General features: G+C 34.8%; 1 protein-coding gene across 9 annotated transcripts in view; it reads left to right on the forward strand.

Annotated features, from left to right (window-relative positions):
* LOC110374441 (GTPase-activating Rap/Ran-GAP domain-like protein 3) overlaps positions 1-24,936 on the forward strand; it is a 232,592-nt gene that overhangs the window by 181,151 nt on the left and 26,505 nt on the right. For all 9 annotated transcript variants that reach the window (XM_049842489.2, XM_064034553.1, XM_064034552.1 and 6 more), the window contains one exon: positions 14,779-14,848. In XM_049842489.2, the coding sequence (XP_049698446.2) occupies positions 14,779-14,848 (70 nt within the window). The remainder of the gene's footprint in view (positions 1-14,778; positions 14,849-24,936) is intronic.

The raw sequence follows: 24,936 nt of genomic DNA on the forward strand, positions 1-24,936 counted from the left end.
CTGTAGATTGTGTTTTGTTTCAACTATTCATGCTATCGTGTCAAACTTTTAATTTATACTACGAAATTGAAATCTTTTAGCTTTAAAAAATGAAGATATTAAAGTGGTCACTATATATAGTTACTTTAAACCTTCTTCAGTTCTTAACATCGAGTAATTTTTAAATAATAAATTATAAATTTAAAAAAACCCCCGACCCAAAAAAAGTACGCAATAATTATGACAAAATGTTAAAAACGCTAAACCCTATAAAAAGCAAAAAATAACTTTTAGCACTACGTAAACTAAATTTTGTCGTGTCGGGGGACCGCTCTAATTCATTATTTAAGGTTCTTGTTTTTTTTTAAACGAATGTTGTAATTGGGTAGGTATCATTTGATTTATGTAAGTACCTATTTATGAAGGTAAAAAGCGGTCCCCCGACACGTCAAAATTTAGTTTACGTAGTGCTAAAAGTTATTTTTTGCTTTTTATAGGGTTTAGCGTTTTTAACATTTTGTCATAATTATTGCGTACTTTTTTTGGGTCGGGGGTTTTTTTGAATTTATAATTTAATTTTATTTCATGCTTTTTAAAGGAGCTCCTTAATTTTTCCGTCTTTCGATTAATTTATTTTATCTTAAGATGGGGTCGCTATACATATGCGATCTCGGCCAAAGGAAGCTGTTTAACAATCCTCATGACAAACTGGCTCTGGGGGAATTGCACAGATTGAGAAACAATAAAGATTAACCTTTGGACATTCTAGATTTTCCGCAAAAATATAAATCGGTTTATCCGTTTCATTCCGGCATTTCAGGGTTTCATCCGCCACATCCCATTTCCAGCATCAGGTTCTCGTCAATCAGAAACATAAAGAGAACTCGTCGAGACAAATTCAACGAGCCCAAACTCGATGGGTTTACTAAAAGGCAGTTCAGGGTTACGTTTCCTACCTTCGTGCCCTAACAGCAGACCAGCTCAGTGGTTCCAAAAGACATTAGTGTTTCAAATTTCAGATCCCACATATACTTGCAAGTAAACTGAGCGTGTAACATTCCTATCACATCTAGCAAACGAGCTGATGACCTTGAAGACCTGAACCGATTTCCACCGAACATAGCTAAGAACACTCCCGACTGACATACCTTTTAAACAAAAAAAAACGCATTACAATTGGATCATCCGTTTGGGAGCTACGATGCCACATACACACACACACACACACACACACACACACAGACACGTCAAACTTATAACACCCTGTCGTTTTTGCGTCGGGGGTTAATAACTAAAGCGGATCATCAGCGATTCACACATAACATATTGCGGCAAAATCTTGAATCGTTATTTTAAACCCATTAACCGTAGTTATACAATACGAGTCCCGTCTGTTGTTCTGCGCGTTTGTCATCATTGTTTTCTCTTCAACACACCCACAATTGGCTACAAGGAAACCTCCACATTTTCCTCTCAAAATAAATTACAAAATAGGAAGGTATTAAGTCGTCAGCAATCTTCCTTGTGATTGATACACAAAGTAAAGGGAAGTGATTGATAAGAAATTCTCTTTTACAGCTGAGCACCGAAATCTCAATTAGTTTGGGTTGTTAGAATATTCTAAGACGCAGTTTTAATTAAAATGAAACGTGTTCAAATTTAATTTAGCTCTAGTGTAAAGGTGGAGTGCCGAACATTTATAGTTGTTTCACTCTACTGTAAAAGCCTTTTGGTGTTAAAGTTTTTATTGTTCTGTGCAATTGCTGCTGTGTGGATTCCAATGTAGTTAAGCAACTTAGTACCTGCTTTCAGTCTTATCGGGTACAGTTAAATTAATAGTAGGTATTTTACTTGACTTTGACTAATATAGGTATTATTATGTAAGCACTTTTGTCACTTTTACAGGCCAATCTAAGCTAACCCTAAGCAAACTTTTACGGAGGACGGATTAAACATGGCCTACGCGGCAATATTACTACTCACTCGTTCTCATAAGTCGATGAATAATATTTTAGATTTTATGTAATGGACGGGACACATATGTATATGTATATACTTTGTAAAAACATATAAATATATTTATTTTATTATATATCTACAATTTAACAATTATAAATTGTTCTTGAACATACTAAAGAACATTATTTATATGGAACTGAAACAAACAACCAATACGGGCTCACAAAGGTACAATCGAAGCCCTCTTGATCCGATGTCCTGCAATCCGCATTACCAGGAATAGTAATATAGAGTACGGCTACTCTGAGTATTCAATATTATTGCTTTCTATATTTATTATATTCAGTGTTCATATTTCCCGACGTTGTGTATTTACAGTTGACGAGTTCATTTCCTGCATCTGTTCTCTGTCGTCATAGTATACAGTCGGCGACATAAATCTGTTGACACTGTTAGTTCAACGCGTGGAGAACAAAATGACTAGCGGAGGTGCCATAACGGAAAATCTTCTAAGAAATTAGGCCGCCAAAATGCGGGTGTCCGGGAGACGAGGAAAGTTTCTGTCTTTGCCTTTTTACGCCTTCTTTGGAACTCGATCATTTTTATATCAAAAATTGTTGACTTATGTTTCAAATAAGCTCGTTAGTTCACTCATAATTGATCATTTTGGGTATGCCCACCGTACGTATTAGACCTAGAAGAAGGCGCGAGACCTATTTGCATTATGGAATCCCCGCTCATCTTTCCTTTCTCCGTGGTTCAACGTTATATTCAAATGTCCTCAATATTTAAGAACCTTGAACGCATTCCTAACACTCAAGGCATTCTTTAGCCCATCCTTCCTGAAATTGTACAAAGAAAAGTATCGAATTTTAAGGGATTGTCTGGGTAAAGAAGGGCAGTTTTCAAAGAAAAGTATCGAATTTTGACCGATTTTAAGGATAGAGCAATTTTACAACTCCTTTGTGTTTTACGTTCGAAGTTGTTTTCAGTAATCGCGGATTAAATTAAAATTCTTGACCTTTGCTTGAAAATTTTTTTGACTTTTGCAATAGCGTATTTTGTAAATGTGCCCACAACCTTTATACTCTAGAATAGTGAAAGTGTAGCAAACAGTTTTGCTTAAAAAAAAGTAATAAATACATCTCAATGTCATCTTATTTTAGTAAAAAATCAGAAACTTTTTTTTATAGAATTTTATAAATATTATCATTCTTCACAGATTTCTATAGCAAAATATTTTTAGCAACACTATTCATGTATGTAAACCCAGTTATGTACAGCAATCGTGGAACACCAGCGATTGGTATTCACGCAAGCCGCCGCATGCGTGCGGGCCGCCCAACAATGCCGCGAAAAACACCGATACACGTGCCGTGGGTAACTGAATTTTCTGGAAATATTCTGCTGAAAATACCCTGAAAATAGCTTTTGGATCATATCTCCTCATTTTAAAAAAAAATAAAAAAATATGTAAAAAAAATCGTATAAAATATTTTTTAAAAAGCTTCTTTTCAGGTTTAAAAAAAATTTACTTACCAATTCGACGAATATTAAGAAAGCGTCTAAATTATGAGGTATTGTGTTGTGCTCGAAATATAGAAAAATTCTATTAATTAGTCGTTATTTACTTCCAATGATTCCGAGACACAAAAGTTGACGATAATAACCGAATAGATTTTGAAGGATATTTTTATACTTTTGTGATAAGTTTAGCAATAAATCTGAGAACAAGAAAAGTCTATTATAGATGATTGTTCGCTGGAACGGGCTTGTTTCCGTTTTGTTAAACTTGGTTATTCCATTAAATGTCTTTGTACATTGTTGTTGTGTAACATGTATATAAAAATGCTTTTTATTGACATTTGTGTCGCGCAGTGGGATATATTGCGTCACGTGGAAATTATGCTCCGATAAATAAACAACCCTTTCAGCGACTTAGTCATTAAACATTTCTGGAATTTTCTTTCAATCAATCAGAAATTAAAAGAATACCGAACACTTTTAAGACACATATTATATTGTCTTTCGGAGTTGAGTTAAATAAAATCTTCAATAGAAAATAGAATTACAGTTATTGTGTAGCTGCTATATTATTTCTTGTTACGTAAACATTAATGTGGTTTGCGTCTCTCCACAAATTATGTGTATCTTACTGCTATGACGTTCAGTCTGAGATAACACATTGTGGACGTCTGTTACAACCAGACTTATGTACCTACCTAACATGGTTAGATTTGCACACTCTCTCTCAGGGTGCGTCCACATCTGGCGAATGTGCCGCGAATGTGCAGCTCGCGAGCCAATTGCGAGCTGCCTGCGAGCTGCGCGCGTGCAGTCACAGCAATAGTTTGATGCGCCTCTTTAGCGCAACTCATGCAAGGGTCGTATAGAGCGCGCGAGCGGCGCGCGAGCTGCGCGCACTCAGTTCCGTTTACTGGCTCAGTACTATCGAAGATGTCAGACGTCGCGCGCCGCCTGCGCGCTGATCGCGTACGGCGCTTAGGTCGCGCGCGAACTGCACGCGGGCGGCGCAGAAGCGGCGCACGAACAAAAATGCACGCGCGCAGCTCGCGGGCAGTTTGCAAACGGCACGCGAGCTGCACATTCGCAAGATGTGGACGCACCCTCATACATCATAAGTAATTATAGTTCGGCCGCTCAGAGAATGCGTTTCTGACACATCGCGATTGAACTGACGACGTAACTTTGTAATGGCGTTGCAGTACGATAAAAATATTTTTGCTGGTTGTTTATCGTTTTAACAATTGTTGAGCATTAAAACAACATTATTATATCAATAATAATCAATGAATGTTGTAATTTTGTGCCAAATTGAGTGTCAAATAACTTGGTAAACAATATTTTTCTAAATCTATACTGCGCTATTACAAGGTTATGTCAGCGCTTTATATTTGTAGTGCTGTGCTAAAAATAACAGGCAAGTATCGTAATCTGTTCTGGTTGATGGTTCTTATACAGTTATACTTATAATATAAAATAATACGTTTTGTTTTTCTTTTTAAGAATTTGAAAATAATGGACTATAGGATAACTTTTATGAAATATAAAAATAAAACTATGATCAAACTGAACGCGCGAAAGAAAGTAGCATTTTTATATTTAGGTTGAAAATGGTAACCCCAAATGGCATCATGGGCCGTCATTTTGTGACCCTAAATAGTCATTTGTTGTCGTTTCGTGCGCTAAGACTAAGTGCCCTGCCTCATTAGGACGCCAATGGCGACGTCGCCGGCTACGTATCCAAGCAGTTAGTATTGAAATGTATGGAACCTAACTCACTTGGCGACGGTTTGGTAACGTCGCCAAATTGGAGGCGTGGCCACGAGCTACAGTTCCCTATGTGGCTTCTGGCTACCATGGCAACTTGGCGACGTGGCCACAGTAGCCACTATAATGTACACGGTAAAGCGCACCTCCCTCACACAGTCGCCAATGTGGTCGCCAGTCAGCTTGCAATTTCTTGAGCGACGACGTAAACAATTGACTGTCGAGACGCCATGGCCACTCGACTTGGCGACATTTGGATGCCAGAAGTAGCCAGACCTGTGCCGCTGGCGACGTCGCCATGGCGTCCCAGTGAGGTAGAGCTCTAAAAACCTGATTTTGGAAGATTTTGACCGAGATATCAGGATTGATTCTGTTATTGATAATACCTAATATACACGTAATATACACGTAGGCGAAGATGATGATGAAGACACCATCTCCTCAAGCGAATCGGAGTCTGATTAACATTCTGTACGCACATTCAATTCAATGTACTTACTTTATTGCATAGAAATACAGATTGTAACTTTGTAACAAAGAATAAATAAAACGATTTTATTATATGAATATTACCTTTTTTTGGTTTCCACTTAAATAACTAAAATATAAATTTTAAATGACTTAAAACGAAAATAATCTTAAAATAATGCGGTGGTTTATTTTGGGGGAACGGTAACGAACTCAGTGTTATGTTGTGCCCATCACTAGTCCTGACTAACTGATAGGTGTCAGGAACGCATTCTCTGAACGGCCGAACTTATAATAAAGTTACAAACAATTGAAGATCGCCAAATAAGAACACCACATCCACCACGACACCGTACCAAAAAGGAAGAATAAACCTCAACAAATTCAAACCAGGAACACAGCTTGGAAGCTGAAAACAAATCGGTAAAAAGTTCTTTGGAATTTAATTCGATTTTCAAACTACGGTTTTTCCGCGTTCGCTTCGAATCAGGAACAACGAGACACATTTGTATGGGCGATGTATCGGCTCCCAGTCGCCGCATGTTTCAACAAGAGTTTCGCTGGGTTTTTTGTGTACCAAATGATTTACGTTCCGATTCTCGTTTCGACGGTATCGAACATTTTTCTTACAGTGTAGGTGGTTTAGCTATACTTAGTGAGCTCTGAATGTCGTTTCGAAAGATTTAAATCAAACCTTGAATACTTTTTCAGTTTCATAATGTCGCTTACGATGAAATAATAAAATACAGCAATAAAAAAAATGATTTTCTGTGAAAGCAAGGCCACAAAAGTCAAAGAAGTAATTTCTAAAGTAGTTAAAGGTTAGTGCAAGATATCTCAAAACTCAACCATAATCTCGCAGATCTCGAGTCGAGGGAAATTTATTGCTTCCCAGCTTTTTCCCGACTCATTACTTGAAACCGTCTTGTAAGAAACTTGTTATTCTGACTAATGGCGCAACGTCTTTTACCTATTATTTCTAGAAATGCGCTGTCATCCGACTCCCACAAGCCTTAAAGACGACTACCTACAAAAAATGCGGTGCATTGTTATGAATAATTTATTTTTCTTTGTTCTGAAGGGTTAATGTAACTAGGTATGGACAAAGGGCAAAAATCTAATTAAAAAAAATAAGACCTTCTTTTATAACTCTGACAAACACTATTCTGAAAACCGCAAAATCGGTTCGGCGTAACGTGAGATAATCGCGCCCAAACTTGCACACAAGCCCAACTGAGATAAACCGTTCTCTGAAGTCACTTAATTAGAATTAGAAAAGAGTTGAAAGATTATGATTTTTCATTTACTCAATTAATAGGAGTATAGAATATACCTTCAACAGAGTCTCCTTCGATACCCACTAAATCATCTCCCGGCATTGCACCCCTGTTGTTAGGTATTAGTTAGCTTCGAACATGACGCTCCACGTATCCACTGCGTACTGACAGCACATTCTTCAACGACACTGCCTATTACTCATCCTCAGTTTACCTGTGAACTAGCTGGGTTGTTAGCTAAGCTAGAGTACACTGGAGACTAAACAATCGGCCGAGAGTTGACCCAATAGTTAACATGTGTTGCTGAGGAGTTTGTTGGGCAACTTCTTCTTCCCAGCAAAAACACATAGGAAGTGGAGAAGGGTAGGCGTTTTGGGGGCTGTCTTTTGTAATTTTATTTTGACGTTCGAAATGCTGTTTTGCAACCAAGTTTGAATAAATGATTTTTGATTTTGATAAACATTTTTTTTAAGAAAATCTTGACTTCAATTTAAAATTTTCAGTCGGTCTGATACCGGCTTTACACGTGATCTTTGTAATTTGCGTACTACCCTTCATACTGACTTATGAGCCCAAACAAACTATCTGCCGACTAAAAGTCTGCAGTGAGCTACACTACAAGTGATAAGTTTTAATTAGTGCGCTTGCATTTAACGTCACGTCGTAAGAAGACAGGTAAACAAACTTACGTGTCTTGATAAAGGTAAAGTAAAGGTACGTAATACGTACACCCGTCACGCAGAGGATTTTGTCATGATTTGTACCAATTTATTTGTTTCATTTCCGTACCATGTCTGTCTATTCCTTACTTAGGCATTTCGAAAGGAAAAGGGATACTTAGGTGTCTAGTATGCATTCTCTTGTTAGTCTGAACACTAAAATCTTAGATTCGCGATGCCAGATAAATCTTAGGTACTCTGGTACAAAACATACTCTGGTATTAGGTATCTAAAACAGAAAGTAGTATATTTCTTAAAACAATCTTCTTATCCTATCCTTTTACACGTTTAATTGCATTAGTCGGTACAGAACGCAGTGTGAAACAGAAATGAGTGGACAATTCAAGGAAATCAACCATATACTGAACTTCCTCAATATACTAAGAACACAATACATTGTGTAACCTCGCTTTATATTCTAAGCATAACCTACGCGCATCACATATCTTGAAACGCAGTGACCGAACCTGAGGCTCAACAATACACATATGTATTGTCAATCCGGAGTCAGACCCAATTAGAGCGTGTACTATTGTACACAGTACATACACAGCTGGCTTTATATCAATACAATATGCAGAATAATACACTATGTTTCACACTAAGCTTTGTGAAGGATGGGGGCAAATCGTGCTTGAATTTCGAACAAGCACTAACCTATTTGAACAATTACCTACGGCCAGTTTTCAGTAGGTACCTTCGGAAATGATTCGTTTTTGTTTTTCTTTTATTTTCTTCTATCTATACTTGTCTGTGTATCTGCCTCTACATAGAAAACTTCATGCTGTCAGACCACTGAATCATGAATTTAGAAAATGTTGTTAAAACTAATACCTAAGCTAAATTATCTAAATACAAGTTGAACATTTTTACCTTTAAATGTTTGATCGGTATAACAGCTACCGATGTTAAAGCCGAAAATCAAGCATATTTTGTAAACGTTCGTGGAATAGCCGATAAAGTAAATGTAAATTTCCTTTCCTCGCTTAAATGAAGGGGTTATTCAAAACGTTCAATAGCTAATTTCCACGTGTAGATATACTGGCAATAACAGGTAGCTTAATATCCACGAGTACCTATAACGAAATAAAACTTCAGGTTAAAAATATACTTCTTCACCTTTCTGTGGCCGTCATCAAGCTTTTGTTTCGTAAAAGGGAACGGACAGACAGTTGACCTCTCTGGTCATGATTTAGATGTTGTCGTGTTGATGATGTCGGAAATATTTCAATACGAACGCTAACGTGTATAACTTTTAGGTATTAAAGGCACTGTTCATACAAAATTATATTTATTAAAATACACTACATACATGAGGATACGAGAGAAACAAGCCGCGGTCCAAAAGGTTAAACAAAATCTATGCACCATTTAATACGTAACTGAATTATGCGCAGAATAAATGATGTTCCGGAAACTGAGAAAGGTATGCTTCGGAAAATTATTCACTTGGAAATAGGTAAAACGGTATGAGATTAACAAAAAGGATTTACTGAACAAACGTTTGGGTTTAGCCGGAGAACGATATTATGGAAACATGATTAAAAATAAATCACATTATAAACGTCGGCTCAAGTCTTTGTACCTATCTAAAATTGTATGTACTTTATTTAATAATTTTTCAATCCCTTAACTCCACAAATTTAAAATGTTTTACAATGTCCAGGAAGTCAAATGCGGTCACGATCAAGGTTTTCCATTCGAACCTCGTAAGACACTCAACATTCCACATAAATACAATAAAAAGGCCAGGGTCTTGTCCTTTACCCACAGAACCGTATAGCCAACATAATAACACTTTCCACATCGTAAGATTTGGAACGTGTTGCCGAAGAACTTGAGCCCCACTCCACGTTGAATTGTGAGTTGTGTCGAGTGCCATCTGCCAGCGAGGGCCGCGGTAAGCGATATTTCAATAGCCCCAAGAGGTCACCCAGCTCGGATCAATGCACTCCAAATTATTGGAAAATTTCACGAACAGTAAAACAGCTGAGCTTTACCCAAAGTGTCTTAGCCAAGTTTAAAAAATAAAGGCCATCGTCTTAATGAAATAGCGTCAAAGCAAGCAGAATTTTTGCATGCTCATTAAAATCTTTAATGGAACGGAACTTTGTTCGATATCGAGTCTTGGCAAGGCGATATCGTTCGGTAATTTATATCGATTCTGCTTACGGCACTATTTTTTTTAGTTAAGTTCTGATTTATTTTGAATATTACTTGGTACATTAGCATGTTTTCTGTTTCTAATTGTACTCAATTTAACAGACATTCTAATTTCATCTTCATTAATATTTAACATATATGATTTTAAGTAAAAGCACATATTTGTTGCTTTTGTAAATGAAGTTGAAACGAGAAAGTTAACATTACGATAACATATTGTATTATTCCTCCTTGTTATCATTAAGTTCTGAAACCAGTACAAACTCTCAGCGGAGTTGCAAGACAATGTTTTTAGACTGGAAACATTTTGCAGGTTCGTGCAAGTAGTTCTAGCAAGATTCTATTAATAGTGTACGGTTTAAATAATATTGCAAAATAACTGTATTCGTTTTTTTCAAGTAAATAAATTCACCCGAGCTCCCACATACCTGCACCTAGCTACAATCAAGATCTATTAAACATACAAATTACATATTACCTATCATTAGGCATTGTCAATTTTTTTTGGTAATTAAAATATTAGCAAGTCAGCATGGCGTGACTGCTTGGGGCGCGCCGGACATTATTTAAATATCGCCTGTCCGTGATATTATGTAAGTATGAACATTGTAATGGCACAATACATTGCGTTGGTAAAACTGTAAAGACAAGTAAAAGCTAAGTTTCTTACCAAATAAAACTTTCTTATCCCGTAACAAATACCTAAGGCCTTAAATACTGACCACATTATATTTTATTGACACAATTCTTGTAACACCAAAGTTATCTTATGTTCAGAGTCTAGAAAATCCCCTCTATAGGAGAAAACAAGGCAATAAAAAATCCTAAGTATCGATAGAATAAATTTTCACTTAGCTTCTCCGCAAGTACGAAAACAATTGTATTGTACGTAAACAAGGTTCAAGGTACGTATAATTCGAAAGGACGCCGATGGACGAAACGGACCGTTTTCATTCGAAACACCTTTCAATGGAATTAGGAGCTCTATCTTTTTCATTAGACAAATGGCTGGAGTAAAAAGGTATGTATAAAATGCTTTTAGAGTTTAGAAAGGGTTGAATAGTGTTGCATGGTCCATTTGTATCGCTACAAACTTACGTTACTTGGCAGCTGAGAATTAAAATTTCACTTTAGAAATACTAATAAATGAATAAATAAAATATTAAGTGCAAACTTTGGATTGGCTGGATAAGGTTGGATCAAGCGCTTAAAAGAGGTCACATTGGTCGGGGTGAAATAAAAATTGATAATTAAGTCCAGCATTATTGGAGTAAGTTCAATAACTTTGGATTCAGTTCAGTTGGGAGTTGATTGACCGTGTAATATGTCAGCTGAATCAACTAAGAGCAATTGGTCTGACACCCATACTAAGTTATTAATCGGGATAAAAATATTTTGGTTTTTAGACATGCATTAATTATTATTTGTCTACTTACATATATTTGCACGTAAAAAGAGCTTTTTCCTACCGATGAGACTGCTAGCAAAGCTAGATGCTAACGTATTTCCTGTAAAATAGTACATCCATTGTAATAACACTGTGTTATGGGTTTGAAGAGAAGTTTGAATCAATGGGTGCAATGCAAGAGGTTGTTAAAGGATGATGAATCACGCTCCGTGCAAAATACATTCTGGGTGCTATAAAAATCTTTGTAGCGCTACATCATATACCTAGAAAATGGATTCACACATCACGTAACTCCAGGTGAATGTTCCAGACGTCTCGTCTTTCTTTATCATAAAGTGTGATAGTCTTTTGTTTTCTAAAGATAAGGTCAGTGACCCTTTGACGTTTTAAAAGGCATTTTCACCTGAAAATTTTCTAACTAATGTAATGTAGTGTCAAGTTATCAGGTCAGGCTTTCACCAACTTTATCTTGTTTGATTCACTAGTTTTATTTATGTTTGACGTAAAATATAACTTGGCGCAAAGTATCGCGTACCTGGTGGGCGGAGTATTGGCAGGTACTAAAAGTGTCAATAATATTTTTAACTGGTGATATTGTATTGTGAAAAGTAAGTCATTTAAACGTTATTCAATGTCTACTTATACCTTCATCTTGTTCACTTTAGATTTAACGCTATAAATAAATTTGGATTTGTCTAATATTAAGATTGAAATGGGTCTTAAGTTTGACAGAAAATTATGATAAAGTAGGAGCTTCTTTATTACTTTTCACTTAAATCTTGTGAGTATATGCACGTCATAGATTGCGTCACAATCCCATGAAGTAACTCGAGTGTCATAACACCATAACACAGATAACACATGAACACATAACATGTTAACACACCCTATAAACTAACACAATGTTCTTGTTTATGAATAAATGTTCGTATGTAAATCTGTCTGTTATTCACTTATGTAGATATTTTCTTCGTTTGTTTTCCATTGGTTCATGCAAATGAGTGTTTTTATTTTTCTTTTGTGAGATAAGAGTTAATGTTATGTGCGCTTCTGTGAAACTTAATAGTGAGGAAATCACCGAAACGTGGTATGTTTTTTCCTCAAATCTTCTGTGTTAAGAACTCTTATAAAAGTATGAAATACTCTTGATGGCATGACTATATCGAATAAAAATAAATGTTCGTTTCTAATTCATAAATATCGTTTTAAATTCTTATTAAGATTAAGTCACAGTTTTAAAAGAAATAGGTACCAATCATAATGAGAACTAGAAGAAGATTTATTTCAAATCGCGGTATTCCTACAAAGCTTTAGAAAAAGTGGGAAGCTCTTAGCATTCATTCTTTTTTTCACTGTGGAAAAGGATTTAATCCTCTTCTTCTTTTATTGGTTGATTCTTTAATCCATAACTTCTTGCAAAACCTGCAGACATAGTTTGTTACTTTGTAGGTTGTTATACAAATGATGCCAATAAAAGTACAAAAATATCACTTTACCTTACTAATTACTTTACCTTATTACCTTACTTTACCTTATAGTCTAGTCTTAGTTTATTACCTACACAACTGCTATCGTATCGAACAGTATTCTATAGAAAATATCAGAATGCAAATTGCGTTCAGAGATCCAATGGTCCCTCACGTCCTTACGTCATGTCAGCGTCAATCTCAAGATTGCTTTCCTTTAATGATAAAAGAATACCCGATCTTTTATCCAGATTACAAGAGGGAATACTTGTTTCTTTTTTATATCTTTGTGCCGTTGCTCTTTGACTACAATGCCATGAATTAATTAGCCGGTAGGGGAAGCTTTTCAATGGGATCAACGAACTCTGAAAGATTTTAAAATTAGGCTTGTAATGCTTCACTTTTCTTTAAACCGTAGTTCAGATAATATCTTAAGTGCTTCTATTTTTACCTCTTACTAAACAACTATAGGTACATTAATCTAAATAACTTTGATTTACGGTGATGTCGGTAGCCAAGCTCGTTACTAAAATGTTTTAGGAAGATTTAAACTTTATTCCGCTATTACATCACCCACGCCACAACTTATTAAGGTGAACGACATTCAGACGCCCTAATAACAGCATATAAAGCTCCTAACAAAAACATTTCTCTCGAACATCGACAGCTTCTATTACACTAACATGACTCGCTTCAGACTTGCAATGCATTTACACACGATACGCTACAAAACAAACGATAATTCTGAGAATCTGAAATTCAATCACAATGAAAATACCTCGAACGCTGAAAAAATTCATGGAATATTTTTCCTTTTTCCTATAAGATATTGTGCTTTTTGAATTCATTTTTGCTTGGCTGTAGAGTGTACTGTACTCTATTCCGGGTACTCGGGGCGGTCGATCAATCAAATCAAATCAGTGTACGGCATCTGGACTCTCGACCTTACTCTATATGCATTTCTATCTGCCGAATAAACGTCATAGGTCACGAAGGGCTAACTTCGCAAATACATTAAATTCAATAAAGATCTGACCTTTCAGAACTAGTTAGATGCGTGTTAAAGTTGTCAGATGGGCTCAGATTGCAATTAACTCGCAGGAAACTAGCTTTCGAAGTGTTGTTAATTGGAATTCAAATCTGGCTGATGATATCTATTGATGGTGCGTGATAGCTCACTCGTTGTAAGTTCAGTCGCTTGAACTTTGTGATATTGAACCAAGTAGGCGTTAGCTCGATCTAGGCAGACTGAATGGTGTAAATTACTCGTTGATATGCTGCAAGTTTCAAAGTAATTTAACTGTAAACCTAATAGCATCTAATGGTATAGATAGGTACTGTATTTCTCTGACATTTTCCCAACGTATTGACGATTTTTTAAATCTATATTTAATAAACTATGTTGCCACCAATCTGTCAACCATCTTACATCGAATCAATCGATCATAAATCGACCATTATCGGAGCATAGGTGATTTCTAGTAAATTTGCCTATATTATATACTTACCTACTTTCGTTTTAAAAAAATCCATAAATCTTTAGTCTTGGATAAATATACAAAGCACAAAAGACGCAGTAATCTATTAACCAGCAAAGCTTGCACAATACAGGTACCTACGACATAAAAAACACTAGACGTTTTCCCGAACTCCGGTGCACGGTGAAAAATTTGCACGATATGCACTTTGCAGTTTCACGTTATCTGAACCAACGTTATTTGCAAAGTTAGAACTACGATTTCGGAGAACTTTCAAAGCTTGTCGTTTGTACAAACCTAAGTTGAGATAATAGTAAAAGTATGGTTTAGTTATAGTGAAGTTACGACCAACTCCGGAATAATGACAAAGTTGCAAGTTTTGTCGTAGTTGTAGCTTTGTTAAAACTGTTTAATAGTTAAGTTTTTAACTTATGTCCCTTAGAATATAGTTGCTTGAATAACTGAATTACTAAAGTTTTTAATACTCATTCTGTCACATAACTCTTGATAACTGGATAGCTGTGTATTTATGGAATCCTAATGCTAATGTTTATCTTTGTTTGTTCACAGATCATCGGCAAGCGAATTAATCTCGAGGCGAGGAGTATTTTCTAGAAGACAGTATGGATCTGTGGAACAAGTAAGTAACACATAGATTACTTTTATTTCAAAATGACCCTCGAAATAAACGGTCTATAGTATTACAATACATTGGAAATAGCTTATAATGACAGAGCTACAAACATGTCGAAGTGTATAAGAACTTCTTGGATTCTCATAAATCATATGTCTTGTTCTACCTTCTACCGCTGCCGCATCTATTGGTATCTGGTATGTTACAAACTAAAGCTATTTCCTCAATAAATCTTTTTTCTTCCGAACCTATAGCCTATAGAACGCTAAGATTTACCGACGGTTCTATTCATTTTCTATAAGGAAAGAAAGAAAAATTGTAACTAGTGTTAATTAAGGCCGAGGAAGCCTCCGTTTTTCTCTTAGTTAAGAACACTTCAACTCGCTAATTAAAATGGATCGTTGAGTGGTTAGACAGCCTAGATGCCCATTATTTATTACAAAAATTTAATAAGGGAAGAAAATAGAATTTTCCACATCAGTTGAATTATCTTTTGAGAGAATTTTGGCAATTAAATTTAAAAAAATATCTCGATGAGAATGGACATAAGAATATCTCATGCTTTTCTTGTTGCGTCTCTAATGAACCTAATTCTCTAAACAAAATATCTCTCAAGAAATTCTAAAGTCTTCACCAACTGGGGCCGATTTCCGTATCCCTTTTTTTCCTTATAAATTAGGTCGTAAATAGTTACTAAAACTTAGTTTAAGTAAATCTTTAGCCAAGCTCTTTAAACAACAACAAACTACGATTAGCAAGTAATCCGTCTACCGACCGGTGATTAGTGCAGGCAATTTGTCCGTTTAAGAGTTTTATTTACTTCTATCCATTGTAAGAACACCAGAATGTTCCAAGTCTTCATGCAGAACAAACAAATAGGACAGAAAAATAAAAAAAATATAATGGTTCTTCGATTTAGAAATTACGAAAACCGGTTATTTATCTTTAGGACATATTGGTGCAACTTTGTTATTCATATTCATACAAATTATATTCACTTGCTATCTAAAATGGCATAAATTGAAATGATAATAATAATTTAAAAATGGCATCAAAAACTCCTCCTCATCGCTGCCCACCGGGAGTATACCCAAGAGGCTGGCAGCATTGCCACGTTGGATGACAATGCTTCATTTTGGACCAAAAGAAAAACCAGCCCTTGTGTCACTTGCAACTATGTAATATGTATGTAAAACAATTATTTACTTTATCGCCCAGTTCTGCATTCCAATAATTTTAGTCAATATTAGCTAAAGTCGAATACCAAAAGTAACACAGAACAGGTAAAATGTTCAGTGAAACATTCGAAAAGGATTCCGCTGAGCGGTGGTTGCGTCTGGCAAATGTAACGGACATTTAGCTTCAGAATTTACAGCTGCTGTGTATAATACGTGAAATACGAACCGTTTCTAGATATCTTACGGAATCATATTTTACACTGGGATGTTCCAATTTCAATATTTATTGGGGAGTAAATAGGAGTCTACTACTTTTTCGGTCGGCTGATTTTGTATTGCCTATCGTCGTTTGGGCTTATAGTATGGTATGCCTAAAATATAAATTCAGAATACCTAAATTATTTTAGGTATACTTGAACCAACGTTGAAGCCTTGAGAGCTTTTTGTTTATGAGGACCAATATTTTTTTCCTGGAGCTCGAACAGATACAAAGAAAATTTTATTAAGTATACTTGTAGGTATCTATTTAACGCATCATTCAAAAGCTACATTACAGCTCCGAAGACTAAACGTTCATTATCCAGTCAAAACAATTCTCAACAAATATAAATAAAGACGGTTAGGTTAGAATCACTCGAGCGACTTAAATAATGCACTACGAAGTTCATTCGTTTCATTATTGCATGCATACAAACTTTATAGCGAGGAATATCAAGTTCCCTTATAACAATATATTCTAAAGCGTCTGAGAACTCCAATAAAATAAATATATGGAGTGGCAGCAATTTTCCGACGTCGGTAAACCGTAAAATTTGAAGCTAGTGGTACCGAGAGCGACCGTCTAAGCCGCATTTTTACGTTTTCATACCGAACATGCTTTTGAAAGTCCTTTCTTCTTGCAATTCTTATCATGCTACGTTTATTGTTAAGCTAGTGAAGTGACTCATAGTCGTGGTAGAAGCGATTATTTCAAACTTTGTTCTATTTAGTTTTGTTTGTGACTGGTATTCAGGTAAGTAGGTTAACATTCGTCTAGCTAGGTGAAATGAAGAGGGTTTGTGTTTCTAGCGACTTCATTTTACCTTTAATTTGTTTAAATAAATACGTAATGTAGTATGGGCAGTTCAAATAAAACTTTCGCTGATTTTAAATCTTATTTTAAAGTTTGAAATTCATAATTAACCAGATTTTTCAGTCTGTTATGAAACGTCTCGAAAGTAAATCCAAGGTTAGATAACTAATTATTTTTTGCTCAAAGTCTGCCAAAATTCATTTGTCAAGTCTCAAAGACAAAGGAGAATATTTTTTTATTGAAATCAGAGGGGCCTTGCGATTGTTTATAATGAAAAACAGTCGGACAATGCCTTGAAATTGTACTAATTAACGAAAGTTCACAGGTTAAGTACAAAGTTGCTACAATTAATTAGCGTTGCTTTTTACCTGAATGAAGTCAGACTTAATTGATACACGTGAATTATTAACGATTCATATACCTAGAAAAATCTCACTGTTGGTACTTTATATATAAACATAAAAAAATACTTATCGTGTAGACTTTGCAATCTACCAAATAAAATGTAATTTATTTAAAGTACCTATAATTTAATTCTGATCATAAAATTACACAGTCGCTGCTCAAAATAAAATATTGGAAAAAAATAAAATTTTCTTTCATCTGCCGACTTCAAATGCCTCGATTTACGTTACTGCCAAAGTTAGAATTTATTTGAACGCTTACCAGATGCGACAGAATGACAAGATTGCACCTGGTGCGCCTGCCACCTAGCTAGCCACCTAGCCACCTAGCCATCTAAGCCTTTGTCAGACTGTGGCTGCCTACTAAACAATCGAAAGAGTAGCATATTGCACAATTTTTTGTCGGCCGACAGTTTGATCGGTCGTTTGATAAGTCTGGAAATGAATGGTAGTACGCACATAAGGGCTTATTACACTTGACTAAATTCAGGCGTCTAATTAGGTTTCTAAATGATTTAATGAAACCTACCTTCCTAAATGATATTTGTTAGTATCTGTGGTACATTTATATTTCTTCTGTATTAAAACTATGGTAACTCTGTTGTCTATTGCCAATGTGCTCTCTCCTCGCCACGTTTGTTTGTGTGTTCTTTGAATATTAAGTAATTAAGTATTAAGTAATAATGTACGTCCTAGGTAATATTAAAGTGAAAATAAAAGATGATTAAAAACAAGATATTTATTTTAACATGGTAGCAGAGCGTGGTTGCAAAAATAGAAAAAGATGGCTTCGAAAAATTGCGATATAAATATTCCCATATTCGATGGCACGGATTATAGTAATTGGAAAATAAGAATTCTCAAGTTTCTGCAATTTAAAAAATGTAAGGATGTCGTTATGAGAGCGAAAACTGAAGCCGACAAAGTTGAGTGGGACGACAAAGATGTCCAAGCAACGAATTACATATATAGTGCAATAAGCAACAAGCAGTTGGAATATGTAAGTGAACTTGATTCAGCCTACGAAATAATAAAGAAGTTCGACCAGATGTATTTAAAGAAGTCAACAGCGTTACAAATAGTGTGCAGACATAATCTCGAAAATATTAAATTGAAAAATTACTCTGAAGTGTCTCTATTTTTCGATGCGTTTGAAAAAGCTGTAAACGAGTTAAAACAAGCAGGTGCAGTGGTATCTGAAACAGAAAAACTGAATTATATGTTAAAGGCACTACCAGCGAGTTACAGCTATATAGGTGATCTGATTGACGTCTTGCCGGAGGGCGAAAAGACAGTAGACTATTTAAAAAGTAAAATAAAATTAAAACATACAGAAAACGTAAGTGAAGTTACAAATGATACATCAAATACTTTTAAGGCAGAAACCAAGCCATCATATAATTGCTATAATTGTGGAAAACCTGGTCACCTAAGCCGAGATTGTAGATCTGTAAATGTATACCGTGGTCGAGGACATAGTTTTTATCATAACCGAGGACGTGGTGTTTCAAATTATAGAGGACGTGGTTTGCCAAATTATCGTGGACATTCATATAATCATAATAATCATAGAAGACGAGGTTCAGGAAATTATCACCAGAATAGTCCGGAAAATCCAGGTAACAACTTTCACACTACTATTGTACACAATAGTTGCACAACGAAGGAGGAGAATACACCTGAGAATGGTCAAATAACTTGGTTATTGGATAGTGGCTGCACAGACCATATTATTAATAGCGACAAGTACTTCAACACTTATGAGATATTAACTAAACCTATTAAAGTTAAAATTGGCGATGGAACAATATTAGAGGCTACAAAAATTGGTAACATTAAAGTTTATTTTTTAGTCTGTGGACAGAAATCTGAAGTGACTTTGACAAATGTATTTTTTGTAAAAGAAATGAAAGCAAATTTATTGAGTTATTCTAAAATTACTGATAAATATTCAATTACATCAAAAGGAAAGTTGACAAAAATTTACGACAATTATGGGAAGGTTATAGCAATTGCAATTAAGGATAAAAGACTATATAAGATGAAGAGTTACATGTGTGAAGAAATATCGCAAGTAAATATAACTAAAAAGGATATGACAATAAAAGAAAAACTACATCGTACTTTGGGCCATATAAATTTTAAAAATTTGGAGTTAATGTGTAAAAATGAATCATTAGAAGGATTACCTAAAGAGATTGAATATGAATATTTAAAATGTGCCATATGTATTGAAAATAAAATGCATAACCTACCATTTCAAAATAATCGCAGAAGAGCAGAGGGTATATTGGATATAGTACATACAGATTTGAATGGGCCACATCAGACTACGGGATATAATGGAGAAAAATATTTTTTGAGCTTTATTGATGATTATAGCAAATTGGTCAAAGTTTATTGTATTCGGTCAAAGGATGAGGTATATGACTACTTGGTGCAATATGTTAATGAGGTACAGAACTTGACAGGAAAGACAGTAAAGGAACTACGGTGTGATAATGGAAGAGAATATATTAATGCTAGATTGTTTCAGTTCGCGAAAGAGAAAGGAATGATTATAAGGCCTTGTCCAGCATATGTTCATCAGTTGAATGGAACAGCAGAACGGTATAATCGAACACTAATGGATATGGGTCGATGTCTTTTAGCAGAGGCCAAAGTGGAAAGAAGATTTTGGCCAGAAGTAATTAAAACAGCAGCTTACCTTAAGAATAGAACCTTAACAAATACTATAGAGAGAAAAACACCATATGAAATATTTTTTAGAAGGAAGCCATCTGTCCAAAATTTAAAAATGTATGGAAGTAAAGTTTTTGTAAGAATTCCGGAAGAACGGAGAAGATCTAAATGGGATAAGAAAGCTGAAGTTGGAATTTTACTTGGTTATACTGATACTGGATACAGAGTGTTGATTAAAAACAGAGTTATTATTGCTAGAAATTGTGATGTAATAGAGGAAGATGTTAAATTATGTGGTATTGAAAATGAGGAAGAAAATAATAATGAGAGTAATACAAAAGAAATTGAAAAAGAAAATAAAAAGACTGAGGAGGAATCAGATAAGGTAGAAAACTTGGAAAAAGATGAAACAAGTGTAGTAGAAAGGAAAGATAAAGAGCAAAATAGACATTCAGCAAGACAAGTCAAACCTCCAGTTCGCTTTGATGAAGAATTCGGTTATTATTGCATATACTGTAATTATTGTGATGCTTCGGCACCATCTAATTTTCAGGAAGCAACTTCATGTAATGAGGCAATGCAGTGGAAAGAAGCAATGAATCGAGAGATGGATAGTTTAATGAAAAATAACACATGGACTCTAGTTAATAAACCTCCCAAAGACAAAAAGGTAATTGATGTAAAGTGGGTGTACAAGAAGAAGAGTGAAAATGACTATAAAGCAAGATTGGTAGTTAGAGGTTTTCAACAAACAAACTGTATTGATGACACATATTCTCCTGTTGCTAAAATGCCGACACTTAAACTATTATTATCTTATTGTTGTCAAAATTCTTTGATTATACATCAAATGGATGTGGAAACTGCTTTTCTTAATGGTAAAGTATTATCTGAAGTTTATGTAAAGCAACCAATTGGCTATGAAAATGGAACTGATAAAGTCTATAAATTAAATAAATCATTATATGGTTTAAAGGAAAGCCCCCGGGCATGGTATGAATGTTTTAATGATTTCTTAACTAATTTTGGTTTTTGCAGAAGTAAATATGACTATTGTTTGTATGTTAGAAAAGATAACAATATAACTGTTTATATTCTTCTATTTGTAGACGATTTATTGATATGTTGTGAAAGTGTAGAAGTTATTACTGACATAAAAACTAAATTATCTTAAAGGTTTAAAATGAAGGATATGGGTAAAGTAAAAAATTATATTGGTATTGAGATTGAGTACATGTATAATCAAAATAATGTCTTAACTTTGAGTCAGAAATCTTATATAGAATCATTAGCTAAACGTTATAATATTGAAAATTCTAAACTGTTTAAAACTCCTATGGAAATTAATTTAAAATTGACACAATGTGATGTAAATGAAGATGTTAAGTATAGAAATTTGATTGGTGCACTTTTATATATTAGTTCAGGTACTAGGCCTGATATATCCTACAGTGTTAATTATTTAAGTAGATTTCAAAACTGTTACAATGAAACACATTTTAAGTATGCTTTGAGAGTATTAAAATATTTGTATTTGACAAAAGATCTTAAGTTAACATATTGTAATAATAGTGACACTGATATTGTAGATTGTTTTGTGGATGCTGATTGGGCAGGAGATATTTTAGATAGAAAGTCTACTACTGGATTTGTCATTAGATTATTTGGAAATGTTATATACTGGAAATCAAAGAAACAAAGTAGTGTAACAAAGTCTTCAACATTTGCTGAATATGTAGCCTTATCAGAAGCAGTAACAGAATTAAATTTTCTTGTTTGTTTAATTAATGAAGTCTTTACTAAAGTTTGTACACCAGTTAACATTTATGAAGATAATTCAGGAGCTGTAGCTATTTCAAAATATGGAAACTTTACAAAGAATTCTAAATATATTGAAGTTCATTATCATTTCATACATGAAAATGTTAAGCAAGGAAGAATTAATGTTGTAAAAATAGAGTCTGAAAATAATATTGCTGATATATTTACAAAAGCTTTGGGAAATGTTAAATTCATTAAATTTAGAGAAATGTTAAATTTAAGAGCGTGTACGCTCGGCGCGCGATGTCAACTTTAGGTAATTCAACGCAAAAAACCGCGCAGACTAGCGTCGCGGCTGTGTGCGTGCCTATCATACTTCACGTATAGTCACACAAACCATTTTGATCCTTTCGAGTGATATTGGTAGAACAAAAAATATATTATTTAGTAAATAGTTAATAGCGGGAAAATAGTGTAAGTCTATGGATGTCTAAAATATAAAAGCATGAAAATAAGTCGTTAATACTTACACTCTTTTGCAAAAAAATCGGGCACCTATGAAAACCTTGGTTTTGAGGACTTTCTGTATATTACATACAATTTTCAACAGTAGGTACTAAATAGTCGACTAATGACAATGTTAAGAGTTTCTGTATTTTAACCGATTTCAAAAAAAGAAAGGAGGAGGTTTCAATGAGATTGTTTTGTGATTGTTCTCAATTTGATTGTTCTCGATGTCTCAAAGACGCCCGGACCGATTTGAAAAATTGATTGTTTATATGAATGGTCCAGTCCATCCAGACCGAAAAATTGTGGTCAAATAACAACAATTGCCGGAAAGCCAAATATTGGTGAAGAGCTTGGGTTTACCATTGCAAATAAAGTTTTAAGTTATCTATCCTATATGATATGCTTCAAAAGTTATTCGAGATGAAAAGTCAAAATTTGGGTACATCCAAAATGAAAAAAAAAATTATACCTCGATTGGTAACAGACATCTGCAATAAGTGATTTCTAGCCTTCATTTTTTTATCCATCTTGGGTATACCGCCATATTGGATATAGAATCATACATTGTCATTAAAACTGAACATTCAAACAAAATTTCAACTCAATCGATAAAAAAAATATGCTTCAAAATTGAGCTTTAAATAAAATAGTAATGTATCAAGATTTGTTGGTCGCGCTTGAAATGTACTCTATTCTCGGTATCCACGGCAGAGGTTATTCACCCTACGCGATGTGACGGAGCGACACGTCCTCTCTCTGTGAAGCCTTGCGGCGGTCTGGTTTGAGTTGACTCGCGTGCAGCGTTTTATAGTAGTTTTTAAATAATTTATAAAAAAATAAAAACGAGAGATTAAATTATAATATAAACTTTATGTTTTAAAGAAAGAGTTATATTACTATAGTAAATAATTGTTATAGTAAATTAAGTAAGATAGATGGGTAAAAAAAGCATTTGAAATTCACAATTTTTCACATTGTTAAAATATTTTTTTCTGAAAGATAGAGACCTAAATCAAAAAATGTTTTCAACTAACTATAGGCATGGGGATTTCGTCTATGAGTAAAAAAATAAATATGATTAGATTTGCCACTGTTTTCACATGAATTTAAGCTTCGAAATAGACGCTGAAAGGGAATTTTATAAAACATCTGTTACGTTATAGGGGTTTTAAGTATTTAAACTACACAAATTGAAATTTATATTCAATTAACTATATAGACAGTGAAATTACCTTGCGTTATTAAAAAATAACATAGTTATAGGATAAGTAGTTACTGAGAAACAGTGGTTTGAAAAGTACCATTTTAGGCCAAATGGCGCGCGATTGACGTACACGCTCTTAAAGTAGTTAAAAGTTTGTTAAACTGATTTGGTATAACTATTGTAAGAAACTTTGTGGTAATGTTTAGAAATGATGATGATGATGATGATGATGTCCTCCTAGCCGATTATCGGCTACGGCGGCTGTTCTCATGTAAGGAGATTAGCCAACTACGCAGGACATATTATAGTGCACGAGCATTTGCGCAGACACAAGTGCACTCCCTATTCCTTCACTCTCATAGTCCGATGGGACGGTAATCCGACACGACCGGAGAGAGATCAGGCGCAGGACCGACATTTACGTGCTCTCCGATGCACGGGTGAATCAATCACCAGCTTCCAGGCTCCGGGCTGCTTTGTGAAAGTCTTCTAAAACCCACAAAGCGATTTCGGCCCGACTCGGGAATCGAACCCGAGACCTCGTGCTCAGCAGCCGCACTTGCGACCACTAGACCAACGAGGCAGTTAGAAATATAAATGTAAGGAGGCGTGTTAGTATCTGTGGTACATTTATATTTCTTCTGTATTAAAACTATGGTAACTCTGTTGTCTATTGCCAATGTGCTCTCTCCTCGCCACGTTTGTTTGTGTGTTCTTTGAATATTAAGTAATTAAGTATTAAGTAATAATGTACGTCCTAGGTAATATTAAAGTGAAAATAAAAGATGATTAAAAACAAGATATTTATTTTAACAATATTAATTTAGTAAAGTATAATAAGCCCTATAACAATGATCAGGTATTTGGCCTCTATCAGACCGACTAAAAACTTTGACTGAATTGATCTTTAAAAAAAACTAAACAATTATTGGGAGAACAGTTGGCTGACTGTTTAATTCTCTGCTGAATACAAGTACTCCAATTGTAATAAAGCTAGATTGACCTGCAAGGACCACCCATCTCCTAAACACGTTTAAATGTTAAAACATACTTATTAATGATTAACGCGATGATTCAGCTGAAAAGGCGGTATCAATTGTGCGTCCATTGTTATGTGATAACTGCTCACAATGGCTCATTGTCCTGCGTTATTAGTGAATAGACACTTGCTTTTGTATTAAGTTTTATTGCGTTAATAATGCCGATGTTACTGACAGCCTTTTAAGGTTCGGTCTGCAAGTAATAACGAGTACGGGTTGATCTTTTGAACCCTGTAAGTGAAA

The sequence above is a fragment of the Helicoverpa armigera genome, chromosome 5, assembly GCF_030705265.1.
Source record: "Helicoverpa armigera isolate CAAS_96S chromosome 5, ASM3070526v1, whole genome shotgun sequence".
Classification (NCBI taxonomy): domain Eukaryota; kingdom Metazoa; phylum Arthropoda; class Insecta; order Lepidoptera; family Noctuidae; genus Helicoverpa; species Helicoverpa armigera.